Source organism: Vicia villosa, linkage group LG6 (assembly GCF_029867415.1).
Source record: "Vicia villosa cultivar HV-30 ecotype Madison, WI linkage group LG6, Vvil1.0, whole genome shotgun sequence".
NCBI classification, from domain to species: domain Eukaryota; kingdom Viridiplantae; phylum Streptophyta; class Magnoliopsida; order Fabales; family Fabaceae; genus Vicia; species Vicia villosa.
Genome location: NC_081185.1, coordinates 128967621 through 128981969, shown reverse-complemented (window position 1 = coordinate 128981969; position 14349 = coordinate 128967621). Strand labels below are relative to the sequence as shown.

Sequence of the window (14349 nt, the reverse complement as noted above, 5' to 3'; positions counted from 1 at the left end):
AGACTCGACTTTATGGATCAAGGTGACAAATATAATGTGCAAAAAAATTGATCGAACATAACTCCCATATCCTCCCTAAAAAAAAGTCAACCGTCTCAAAAGATAGAAGTTAAACCCATTAGCACCATGACTTTTATTACCATTATAATGGCTAATCACTCAATCTAACTCCAAGAGAAAAAATGAGCAGTAAAAATATAGCATTGTCTTCCTCAAAATAGTCCAGTCTAACTGACGCTTATCAACCAAAAGTTATCTAAAATGATTAGAGAAGAACTTGACTACCTCGTGACAGATCTCAAAAGCTCTTTCTACCAAATCATCACTTGCTTTAAAAAGTAAAATTGCATTGTATTAAATGTCTATCTTTTAAGAAAATAGTTGAATAAGTTATTTTTACGGTACAATAAATGAGATATTAAGTCTGTGTTTGATAATTGAGTGACTCAACGCAATTGTACACCTAATATCGTTTTATAGTGATTTTGAAAAACTGATAAATATTTATCTTCAGGCTCAACATGGATTTTTATCATAATTTCTTTTATCAACCAACAAACCCTACATAAAAAATAAGCAAAAAAAAATTATATTAAAAATAAATTTATGAATAAGTAAAATTAATACTTTATTAATTATATATATAAAATAAAAACAATATGACTAAAACAAATATGTTAACATTTGAAAAGATAATTTCTCAAATACTATTTCTATAGTGACATTATACATACATACCATTGTTGATATTTGCAAGTCAAATTTTTAAGTCAAATTTTATACATACCATTTGAAAATTCATTTTTATGTTACCTAAGACATGTTTGTCTATATTTTATCATAAATGAAAAAGGGAAACAATCCCATATATTCAATCCGAAAAATATCTTATTATTTTTTTCAATTTAATGATTTTGATTGAATAATGTATAAAAAGGGAACTTTAATCAGTATGTATGTATAAAAATTTGACATTCGAAAAATATCTTATTATTTTTTCGGATTTGAATATATGGGATTGTTTCCCTTTTTCACTTATGATAAAATATAGACAAACATGTCTTAGGTAACATAAAAATGAATATTGTTGCGACAGAAAAGAAAAACATAACGCGCGTAAAAGCCGCAAACAATTGGAACATCCGCCCAAGAACACCTTAAGCTGCCAGCACTTTGGTTTTCAATCCCAGAGGAGAGAGAAAAACACTTTTTAGAGAGAGAAAGAAAGAAAATTTTCGGAAACTTTCAGGAAATTTTTCTATTAGAGAAAAAGGGTCATGGAGATTCTTTTCCTCCTCTGATCCCTTCGTTCAATCAAATTTTTCCTGTTTGTAATTTGGCGTCACAGCTTTGTTCTGTGATTCCAAACAACAAACAACAAACGACAAACATCTTTTTCTCTTTCTCTCTCTCTCTCTTGAATCTTCATTCTCCATTCTCAGTGCAGAGATAGGATAATTGTAGGAACCCCTGATCGAAATTTTGGATTTTTAACAAGATTCTGAATCTGGGTTGATGCTTGCTTGATTTGGGTTTTTATGGGTTTTGTCAAGGTTGGAGATATATTTCTGTGACACAGTCACACGTGTGCTGCTGCTGCTGCAATGATTAGGAGTAGAAATCAGCAATTTGGGTCTCCTCCTTCGGGTGTTGGGGCCCATGATATGAAACCGAGGAGGCTCTATCAAGTTTGGAGAGGAGGCAATGTCAGTTCTTATTTCTTTTGTTTTCTTTTGGTTATTGCTAGTTCCTGATTATGACATCAAAATTTGATTCTGTATATGTTGTTGATTGCTTGTGTTTGAACTTGTTTGTCTTTGGTTGTGTTCGGTTTTTGTTACATTTTTACTTTTCAATCAATGTGTTTTTTTTCCTCTTGCTGTGAGGAGGGTAAGGGTTTTTCAGCATGATTGTTATTGCTTTATTTGCATAATTGATGTGTATTGGATTTGGATGCTTAATTGCTTGCAATGCTATGAATATGTTTGGTTCTGCGGTGTCGCCACCAGAAGCACGTTGATGCGGAAGCTTAGTTTTGGAGCTTTGATGAATCACAGTGGAAACAGTCTATGGTGCAAGATTAAGATCTCTGACGCGAAGCTAAAATATGCTAAATATGCTTTTGTAGTAAATTATGAATGTCGTGTGATGCTTAATAGTTAGTAGTTAAACTTGTTTGATTGTCGTTTATTTTCCCTTATCTCCGTTATCGCACGGATTTAAATGCAAAATCCATGATGTTTTATTTCCATAAATGCATTTTTGTCTTGGATGTGGACTTTTAAGCTTTATATGCGCCTAACTTTGGAAGCTTTTACGCTGTTGTATTGAATTGAAAATAAGTTAATTTCTTTTTTTACGTGTGAATTAATGACGTATATGTTATTCTTTACTAATTCTGCTTTGTTTTTTTCGCTTCTTTTTATTCAGAAGTTTCTCTGTGGTGGGAGACTGGTTTTCGGTCCTGATGTAGCTTCCTTGTTCCTTACATCATTCCTAATTGCTGCACCTGCAATTACATTTTGTGTCAAGATGTATCTTAAAGCCAAGAATGAGAATGCCAGTAGTGGTCGTGTTTTTTGGTGTCCCGTAGTGATTGTCGGTCTAACTCTCACTATTCTGGTAGATTCCTCGATTCAAACGCCTTTCTCTTTCGAAAGTTAAAATTTAAAACTGATATGTAAGTCAACTCTCATGTGCAGGATTTCCTATTCCTTCTCTTGACTTCCGGGAGAGATCCTGGAATTATCCCTAGAAATTCAACACCTCCTGAATGCGACGAAACATTTAATATACCTACTCCTTCCATGGAGTGGATTAATGGTTCGACCCCTCATCTGAAACTACCTCGAACTAAAGATGTAATGATTAATGGTCACACGGTGAAAGTGAAGTTCTGTGATACATGCTTGCTTTATCGTCCCCCTCGTACTTCTCATTGTTCTATATGCAACAACTGTGTCCAGAAATTCGATCATCACTGTCCTTGGGTTGGCCAGTGCATCGGAAGAGTAAGTCACTTTACGGCAATTTTTTTTAGAAACATTTAGAGATAGTATTCCATGTTTCAATCTAACAAAAAACATTTTTGTGCTATTTGGGAATAAGTTTAAAAGAATTATGTAGAACTAACTGTTGTACATGGTAACGTAATTGCAGCGAAACTATCGGTACTTCTTCATGTTTATTACAACATCAACCTTTTTGTGCCTATATGTCTTTGTGTTCTCTTGGGTCAATCTTTCCAAGAGCAAGGACGATGTTTGGGACGCAATCTCACATGATTATGTATCGGATTTTCTCATTATATATTGCTTCATTGCTGTCTGGTTTGTCGGGGGCCTCACAGCTTTCCATTTCTATCTCATTTGTACAAACCAGGTGACTATTTTATCCCTCAAAATGCGAAAAATTTCGTAATCATTTCTGATTTTTGATTCATCTCCATGGCATGTCTGGGTTTATTGTCCAAACTTACGGTGTTTACATTTCTTTTATTGTGCAGACAACTTACGAAAACTTCCGGTACCAATATGATAAAAAGGGGAATCCATACAATAAGGGACCACTGGCAAATATTGGAGAAACACTCTGTTCCAGTATTCCCGCTTCAAAGAATAATTTCCGATCATTTGTACAGCAAGATGAACATACGATGGCTGGGTCATTGACTCCGAATAATGCGGACGGAATTTTGACACCAAAGGAGAAAATTGATGTTGAAATGGGATCAAGGCGTGCTGATGACGGTGGTTTTCCGATTCCTGAACTTCTGCGGAATTTTGATTTTGATAATTTCGAGGATGACATGAAGTTTGGAGATGATGAGGAGGGACGAGGCTCATTTGATCCATTCTACAGTGTCGATGAAAATGTTAAGGACTCGGCCCGTACATCTGTCGCCACAGTTTTAAATTTCCACAGCATCACAGTTGAAGATGCAACGGAAGACTCTGTTCATAGTTGCCGTGCTGATTTCGAAGTCAAAGAATCTGCTAAAAGGCCTGTCGCTATTGATGAAATAAATGCAGTTAAAGAAACTGATGACAGAAATGACTCATTTAAGCCATAATGCCGGCTTTTGCTCTTTAATGCACAGAGGTTTTCTTCTTAAACTTCATACTTTTTTTCGTTGAATTTTGTTTGGAATTTTTGAACCAATAAAACCATAGGCTTATGTGAACCACCGACACGGATGCCAAAAACCACATAGACACTAGACATGACATGGACGCGAGACACAACACAGACATGTAGACATCAAAGATGACATGGACGCTAGACACAACACAGACATGTAGACGCCAGCCACAACACAAACACGCAGACGCTAGACACGACACAGATGCCTGAAACAACATAGACACGTAGACGCCAGACATGACACGAACACCAGACACAATGTAGACACGTAGACGCCAGACATGACACGAATACCTGACACAACTCACACAAACAGACACTAGACACAACACACACATATGGTTTACCATAGATGCCAGACACATCACAGACACATAGATGCCAGACATGACACAAACACCAGACACGTAGACATGACACAAACACCAGACACGTAGACGCCAGACATGACATGAACACCAGACACAACACACACAAACGGACACTAGACACAACACACACACATATGGTTTACCATAAATATGAATAAAACCATAGTTATATTCATTCATAATCTGCTCTTTATTTCAGGTCCTCTCTTTCGATTACTTGTTTACCTTGAGGATTGAAGTGATATGGAGAATAGGTCCCTTCCATACTGGTTTAAAGCGATGATTGATGCTGGAAATGAGGAACTGACTTTGCTCTTCCTTTCTCATTTTGGTATAAATATTTGGCAAGTGTGTTTGTTGTAAGATGTGTAAACTCCACTTGCATTCAAAATAATGCAGAAAGATTTTTCTGGCTAAGTTTTATGATAGGTACTGTTGTAGGTGTGTCTGTCTCTTTCACTCAGAGTCTTGTTAAATTCTAGATTGATTGATTTTTTATTTATGAGTAGATATTTAGAATCTCTGTAACTAGTACTACATTGATACTTATTTATCTTTTCTGTGATTCAGCTTATCTGTCCCTCTCAATAGGTCCTTGCTAGAGAACCATGCAATATTTAAGTGTCACCTTAAAGTTTTTGATGTGTGGGAAAGTGCCATTCAACTTTTATCAAAATTAAAAAGAGAACAATAAAACTCTGTCCAGAGTTTATTGTATTTTCATGGTTGTATTTGAACTTGAAACCACATGTTTAAGTCAGAAGATATCTAAAAGTTGTGAAACCTGTGAGTCTAGTATAGTTTATGAAAAGTAAAAAATAACCTTTTTAGAGACATGTAAATGACAGAGACACATAATATAATACAATTAATACTTTTAATTTTAAATTCCATAATAAACAGACAAAATAGCAAAAAATAGAGCACATAAAATTAGCAACAAAATAAAACCAAAAAAGAGCACACAATGAAGATTTAATTTCGTGAATAACATAAGTAAACAGGGGATAAAATTGCAATTTTACTTTTTCATATAATGAATCCTTATGGATGATCATGAGTCAAAGATTGATTGATTTCTTTTTGTGGAATAGAATTTTTGATCGTCGAACAACGAGACCTCTGCTAACCTTACACAAAAAAATCTATAAGAGAGTCACCCGCCTATAATAATAGCTGTGAACAAGTATAAGTTTTATAAAGGACATAATGTTAGAATTATAACCGGGCTAGAATTTTGAGAATACATGAATGCGTGTACTAAAGTGATCAACTTCTTATGTAGGGATCATAGTGGTATAGTGGTTTCGATTCAAAGTGTAACATACACCACTATCAACTTCTTATGTAGGGATCATAGTGGTATAGTGGTTTCGGGTCAAAGTGTAACATACACCGCTATGACACTACGAAAATAGTTTATGACACTTACATAACACACCATCTAGTATCCTCATGGTGAACCAATCCATTATAAATATTACTCATAATATTTATGCATAAGTGAAGACTCAATATTAAGAGTCAATCTGCATATAAGAGTCACACACAATATATGAGACAATGTGTATAACATGCTTATAACAGATAAATAGATAATAGAAAGAAAATCATAAAGTAGTAAATAACACAGAAGATTATAAGCTTAGTTCGATGCAACGTCACCTACGTCTAGGGAGCTTCCAGCCTAAGAAAGAAAATCCATTGTTAATAAATTAGTACAAATAGTCTTAGATGACCAAACCTTGTTCAATGCCTCTCTTCCTAATACTACATGTGTCTTTCTATTTAGAAATTTCCCTTAATATGAGAACCCCTCTCACTTTCTCTTAATCATTGACCCTTGTGATTAATACATAAAACAAATCAATAATTGTTGAATTACAACTCAACTAACACAACCATCCTTTATGCTTTTGATATGTAACTTAGGCATTATAGAGGTGCAGAAAGAGCAACAATTACAATGACTCAAATAACAAACCCTAACACACTAGATCTTGAACTCTTTCCCTCTAATTCAATGTTAGGAATGAGTCTTCTTATACAGCAAACCATCTGCTGGGATTTTCTCCAATGGGCTTATGATTTGAGAACAACCAAATATGATTTTGATGTAGATTTAATTTGTTTTTCTTAAATGTCCACCAAGAGATTTGATCTTTATGCAAATTAAATCTTATTTAATTTGATTTGGTCTTCAATTTTTTTATAGAAAATCTTCCTTAATAACATATTGCTAAAAGATAAACAACAAAACTCCTTGAAATCAAACAAAATCACACTCTGATTTACTCACGAAGAAACCTGGTTTACAAACTGAGGCCAAATGTTGCACACATGTTGTAACATCTTGTCCTACATGATGCATATTCCCAATTTACATCTTATATCTCCCATGTTATTCTTGTCCTACATGATGCATATTCCCAATTTACATCTTATATCTCCCATGTTATTTTACCTAAAGCATCCAATCAAAAGAACAACAAAATTCAAATTTTAAAAGGGTATATCTAGAGTTTGAAATCTAAACATTTTGTTGGGAAAATGAGGCGTCTCTTTGATAAAGTGGCTTTGTTGCAAAATGGGTGCGTCATGATTTCAATCTCCAGACACTATGAAAGTTATTTTTGATTTCCGATAGGGTGTGCTATCACTACATAAGGTGTAGTGAATACCACCCATTTTAAATGTAAAAGAGGGTCAATTCGTTGGCAAATCTCTAGAGTCATTTACTGTCTTAGTAAAACTCAATACAAAACTCGTTTGAGTATGGTAAAAAATAACAAATGCACATGTAATATTTGATAAAGAAAGTATCTGCTGTTCTTATTATTCACTTAAACAGGTTTCATCATATAAAATTTAATTGAGAAGTTCAAACTAATAATAATACAAATCTTAGGGTTTTAACTCTACATAATGTTTGTTCAAATTACCTGATTTAGTCATCACAATGAAATAGTGCAAGCAACACTCTTAGCGTGTTGTGAGGGTTAGGATATCAAGTTTGTGGTCTTTCAAAGGGGTAAGAAAAATGAAAAAATTGGAAGTGAGACTGAGTTGACAGGATGAATCAGACGGGGATGAATCAGACGGGATGAAGTTCTCGCTATTTCTGGCGTGGTGTAAGCCATAACAGTGTTTTAGCTGTGGAGACTTGGTTCTTTGAGATGATGGTGAAGGTGAGGGTATTTGAAAAAGAATTTTACAAAACCATGAATATTGAGTGAGGTCGAAAGCGATAGGTTTTATTTTATCTACACTTTTTCAAAAATCTTCCCTACATGAAAATTTAAAAACTATATTATCTACCAAAATAAAAGCGGGTGTGAAAATATTTATTAACACCAATTTTTTAAAATTAGGTTTCTCATGTCACACATTAAAACAAAATATTTTTTATTATTCATAAATTTTTTTATTGTATTTCGTCCGCACACCTGTTGTATACAAAATAAGTTTTTAATTAATTTTTTTTTTTAGCTTTCACACTAGTCAAACGCTCTTACTATTAAATAAACTCTAAATATCTATATAAATAAAAGGAAATATATGAATATCTGGATAAATTCCCATCATTAGTTGACCAATTTCAATTTAATATTCTTTAGAAAACAACTTAAATGTATTACTCTCCATATCATGGAAAAAAAATAGTGCTACTTCTTACTCCCTCCGTTTTTTATTATAAGTCGTTTTAGACTTTTCACATAAATTAAGAAAAATAATAATTATTGTATGAAAATGAGAAATTATGAAGATTTTTACAAAATTATCCTTCATTAATGATATGTGGAAGATAAATTTATATAATTGAAAGGAGAGAGAATAATAAATATTTAAGGATATAATAGGGAAAATAACATTAATTATTCATTGGAATGGAAAAGCGACTTATATTAAAATACAAATTGTTTTTCCAAAACGACTTATAATAAAAAACGGAGGAAGTACAAAATAACCCATCACTTCCTTTTGTTGCAACCATGAAACTTACTGTGCATTTTTCTGTGAAACTTGGTGAAGTAGATTTTTTATTAACACATAGTTTATTATTACGTTCTTAAATATAAGATTCCATAAATTACATTGCGGGAATTAAGAAAATTTATTAGAGTATAAATTTTATCGACTATTTTGTATAATTTTATAAGTTTATCCTCGAAAGAAATAATTAATGGGGTATGTAACTGTATGTATTTATTACATATTGCCTAAAAATATATAATATAATTAGATGAATGTTTAGAAAAAATAATTAATGCATTTTGACTATTAAAGAGAGTCTTATCAGAGACAAGAAAAAAACTCAAGTGTATCTTATAATTTGGGACGGAGGTAGTATAAATATAACTTATTTTCAAATATAAAATTTTAATTCTATTTTATTTACTACTTTGTGAAGTTAGATTTATTTATTTAGAAAACTAATTTATAATCATAATAACATAAGAGATTATATTAGAATTTTTTATTGTGACATGATTCCAACATTTAGTAACAAGCTAAATACACTATTATTAATTTTAATTATATGTGGATTAATTTTATTTAAAATAAAATAAAATTAGAGTGCAAATAGTGTAAGAGTAAAAACAAATTGAAGTAATATCGTGAAGAATTTCATGTTTTGATTAAATGAATTTAATGTAATTTGTTTAATATTTATAGTCATATTATCACACTTATAGTTTTCATACAAGTAGTTGGCTCTTTCTATATTTACAATATACCTAGTACATGTCATACTTTTTTTAATTTTAATATGAGTTGTTGATGCATGATTAATTATGTTCATATCATATTTTTTAATCTTAATGCCTATGTATTAGCATGGTATCTCTATGATTAATGAATAGACTTCTCTTTTATGAATTTAACAAAAATCCTTTGTTTTATTTATCTTGAGTTTTAATTGGAGAGTAATTTTTTTTTTGTCAAGACGTTACCTCGTTTTTCTTGTAAACAGATTTGAGAACCCTTAATTCTTTATTGAATATATCTCGATTACAAAAAAAAAAAATCTCTTATTGAGTGTTATCGGGGCCAGCCTGAGTGTTGTTGGGTTCAATAAAAATATAAACTTATATCAACCTATTTTAATAACGTATAACTCGAAGAATAAAAAAAGAGAATAAAATCTGACACTTCTATTGCTACGCAATGCCTTTAAGCAAGCAAGAGGATGGGAAATGGAAACGGGTTGAACATAGGAAATTCAAGGGCATGATATGGAATAACAAAATCAATAGGCAAAAGGCAGATTTGAAGAGGCTGGAACAACGTATTTCTCTACTTTGTTCCCATCGAAATGTGGAGCTAAGGAAATATTTGAAGTGTTCAAAGATTATGGGGACATCGACGAGGTTATCATTTCTTATAAAAGAGACATTAAGGGAAGGCATTAGAGATTCATTAGATACTTTAATTTCGGTGACAAGAGGAAACTAGCCATTAAACTAAATAATGTCTTCATCGGGAACCAAAAGTTGTTTGTCAATCTACCAAGATTCTAGAGAAGCTTTCAAGGGGAAGTGTCCAGAACTCACATTAAGATGCATCAAGAAAATAGCTCAGGTGTCTCTCTGAAAAAATCTTTAAAATCCAAGACTCTTCCTATTAAACAATTAGGTGGTGGTCATTTCACTAGCGGACCATAGGATACAAGGTCGAATGCTCATGTGGTTAAAATTTCAATAGAAGTTGGATCGAGAGGAGCAACACAACATTTTATTGGGGAATCCAAGCAACACAACATTTTATTGGGGAATCCAATTTTAACCATCGATGGAAAGACAAACAACAACTTGCTTATTTGGTTAAAATTTCAATAGAAGGTGGATCGAGAGGAAGAAGATTTGATAAGGCTCAACAAAGCTTTTATAGGGTTGGTTGAAAATCCAAAATTGACTTACAAGTTACAACATTCAAACATATTCAGCATGAAAGGCTACTTCTCTATTAAAGCTACAACGCTAGGAGCAAACCTCTTTTTGCTGGAAGATCAAGAAAAAGGTGAATTGGAGACACTATTGGAATCTAGAGGAAGTTGGTTGAATCAATGGTTTAAGGAGGTAAAAAAATGGAATCAAAAGGATGTTAATCCGAAAAGAGTTTATTGGTTGCGGATTTACAGAATATCGTGCCATGCATGGACAACAATTTTTTTCGAGTTCATTTCCAAACCTCTGGGTTCTTACATTTATTCTGATGATGGGACTAGTAATCACTCTAGTTTGGATGTGGCTAGGGTCTTGGTTAGAACCAAATGTCCAGTGATTCACAATGAAATTTTTTGTGTGTTGATCAAGGAAGAAACGTTCCAAATAAGGATTATGGAAACTTTATAATCAGAAAAATCTAGAGCTTCATCGGAGTCAGAAATGTGCTCCGACGACTAGACATGAAAGAAGGAGGTGGATTTAGAAAACAGGTAAGAAAACCATGATGCCTACTCAAACTTTAGAGGGGCGTGTCAGACTTGGAGCCAAATGGAAACCTGAATAACACTGTTGTTGTCTTTTTCTGAAGAAGTCATAGATAAAGGTATAAGAATAGGATTTTACAAAGGGAAGGGGTCAATGCACGCTTTGGTTAAAGAAGTTAGAGAGGAAGATTTCTTGGAAAAGGAAAACTTATCAAGCCATGTGTCAAGTCAAACTTTAACATTCAATGAAACACAAGAAATGGGGTTTGAATTGGTTTTCTAATGTGATAACTTTTTGCAGACCCAAAAACAAACTCAACAATGATAAAAAATACTCAAGGTTTTTATACTGGTTCAGTGTTAACGAAATTTATCTATCCCACTCGTTAGAGTGAGTTCACCTTCTTAATAAGAACTTAACCCACTAATTAATCAAATTACACTCAAAGACCAATTGTCAATGACTTCTCAATGCTACAGACTAAACTTAGTACCCAAGGAATACAATCTCAAAGACAAACTGTTAATGACTTCTCAAGGTTACAAACTGTAATTAGTCCCTCAAGGAATTCAATCAGAGTTACAATACAAAGATTGTGTGTTTACAAAGATGCTTCTAAACAAGTAGATACAAAATTTGAATTATAGACTTTACACTTATATACAATGAAATTTCAAATTATAGTGAGTGTTGTTTCTCTCTTTGTTTTATGTTGTTTCGACTTTTTCACAATGATGCACACATATTTCTTTTTCACAATTCACACTTCTTTTTTTTTTCAATTGTTGTTTTTCTTCAATTTCCTTGTCCTCTTTAAATAAATTATGAATAGGACTGTTGGAGGATAAAATTGGAAGATGATGAATAATACTGTTGGAGAGTGGAAATAGAAACTTCATCAATATCACAACTATAATAGTGGTGCGAGGTTGAGTTGTAAATCGCGAAGATCTGTTGGTAGTACAGTCCATTAAGATTACTTTTATATTTGTCTTTTTAAAAGGAATGTTTGATTTTACCACTTTGGCAAAATATCCTTTTTGGTCCCTTAACTATACCCCAAGGTACATTCTGGTCCCTTATCTTTAAAAAGTGTCAAAGTGGTCCTTTAATTGTTCAAAAAGGTCCACGTTAGTCCTTTCCGTCCATTTTTCTCAAACGGCGTCAGTTTTTGCTTAGGTGGCATCTGACGTGACACTTGGTCATACGCGTGGACGTGACTGGGCACCCATTCATCTGCAAGGTTATTAAAATTCTGAAAAAATATTCCAAAATTTTTGGTTCAACCAGGATTTGAACCACAGTCATTAGGTTTGCAAGCAATAACAACCTACCACTAAACCATTTCACAATTGATGATTATTATTTTAAATCATTTATACTAATTATATTCAGTTGAATTGTTATCAAATGAGCTATGAGAAAAATAAACTCCATTGTTAAAGCTTGCAAAACAAACCCAGAAAATTAATATTTAAGTGAGCTATGAACAATATTTAATAGTTCTTAGATGTATTTTAATAGTAGAAAGAAATTGTTTTTCTAATGTTATTATACTTTAAAAAATAATGTAATAAGAATCATTGTTTGTATTTATTGAGTGACTTTTTTAAAAAAAAAATCTTAACATTCTCTCATTTATATTTAACAAGGAAAATGACGAAATTCTTAAATTATTAAAATACATAATGCAATGTTACAAAATATTATACAGCTATTATTAAAAAAAATAAAACGAATTAAATTGCACTGTTCATCAGCATCTCATTCTTTCCTAAATCCTTCCAAAGTCATCATCCCAGATCTTCAACCAAATCTTCCCCAATTTCAAATCAAAAGGAAAAAAACAGTAATCTCAATTTGCAAAAAAAACCAGATTCAATCTTCCCCAATCAATCATCTCCAAAAATTGCACATAATCTCAATTTGCATTAAACCAGATTCAATCATCTCCACTAAACAAACACAAATCCGATAGAAACAAATGAAATTCCTAAACCCTTATTCTTCAAACTATTCCCAAAATCGTGAATAAAGGGAAAATAAATATCCTGAAAATAAATAATCTTTTGTTGATTTAGGTTTATAATGATTGAATTTTTAAAGATGAAAGAATTTAGGTACAGAGCTTTTGGGAAGATGATAAACAATGTTTCTGGGTTTGATATTGGTTGAAATTGCGGAAGATGATGAAAAATGGTTGAAATCATGAAACAATTTTTAAAGATGAAGAATTTAGGTACAGAGCTTTTGGGAAGATGATGAATAATGGTTGATATTGGTTCAAATTGAAATAATGAATGGTTTTTTTTAATCTTTTTACTCTGTAACAACAATTCCATCAGTAGATGATTATGAAGAAGAAGGAGATGAAAGACCAAGGTGAGATGAAAGATTTGATATAATAATTTTTTCAGAAAAGAATTTTATTCTCGTTACAGGATGAAGAAGAAATGTCTCAATTGTAAATGTTAATTAATAATGAAAAAGTTAATAATAAATAATTAAGAATGCAAAAGGTAAACATCAATTGTAAAGTGATGTAGTGGTAATTAAATTCTCTTATATGTAAAGTGGCTTGGGTTCAAATCCAGCTTAAGTACAAAATTTTGCCACGCGTGCAAACATGTGCAATGTCAGATGCCACCTAAGCAAAAACTGACGCCGTTTGAGAAAAATGGACGGAAAGGACTAACGTGGACCTTTTTGAACAATTAAAGGACCACTTTGACACTTTTTAAAGATAAGGGACCAGAATGTACCTTGGGGTATAGTTAAGGGACCAAAAAGGGTATTTTGCCTACCACTTTAAATGTACTATCTCCAAGAATATTCATTCAATCATTGTTCTCTCAATCATTTGCTTCGGATTTAAGATGATTTGAAGCTTGACCAGAGTTCAAAGCCTTGTAGATATAGACTTCCGAGTCTAATGAAGATGAGGCTTGATTTATCATAGATATTCTGGATTGTTTGATGTAGAGGTTTGTCTTGATTTTCCAGATGCTTGACCATCAGAGAAACACTTCTTTAGAATTCAGCTTCGCTTCAGAATGTGATGAAATTCGGAGTCCAGAGTTAACATTATTCAGACTTCAGAGTATGCTTTCTTCATAGTCTGCTTTGTTTAGTGAATATTGTTGCAGAATAAGAATTCAAAATGCTTGTGATATGTGAAGGAGATTTTTCTTAAGATTTTTGATCTTGGAGATGTTATAAGCCTTGCGAGCTATGTGAAGTTGAAGAAGAATAAATAATTAGTCTGTGTAGCTTAGTGGTTAACTCTAAGTATTTCAACGTTTTGTTTTTCCTATTAACCATATAAAAGGACACTATGAATTTAATAGTAACATTACCACCAAATTTTTTATGGTTTATCATCAAAGACTAGATTAAATACC

The 14349-nt window shown here is 32.4% G+C and overlaps 1 protein-coding gene across 1 annotated transcript; it reads left to right on the top strand.

Annotated features, from left to right (window-relative positions):
- The first annotated feature begins 1069 nt into the window (after positions 1-1069).
- Positions 1070-5083, top strand: LOC131609973 (probable protein S-acyltransferase 4). The gene is made up of 6 exons (XM_058881817.1): positions 1070-1706; positions 2431-2622; positions 2703-3011; positions 3160-3381; positions 3506-4101; positions 4714-5083. The coding sequence occupies exons 1-5, from the start codon at positions 1605-1607 to the stop codon at positions 4070-4072; spliced, it is 1392 nt and encodes a 463-aa protein (XP_058737800.1). The 5' UTR covers positions 1070-1604; the 3' UTR covers positions 4073-4101; positions 4714-5083.
- Positions 5084-14349: the final 9266 nt, after the last annotated feature.

Excerpts from the sequence above, each read along its gene's own strand:
- LOC131609973 (XM_058881817.1), top strand. The coding sequence starts at position 1,605 with ATGATTAGGAGTAGAAATCAGCAATTTGGGTCTCCTCCTTCGGGTGTT. Across the intron at positions 1,707-2,430 it reads AAGTTTGGAGAGGAGGCAAT|AAGTTTCTCTGTGGTGGGAG; the intron begins GTCAGTTCTTAT and ends CTTTTTATTCAG. Across the intron at positions 3,382-3,505 it reads ATCTCATTTGTACAAACCAG|ACAACTTACGAAAACTTCCG; the intron begins GTGACTATTTTA and ends TTTATTGTGCAG.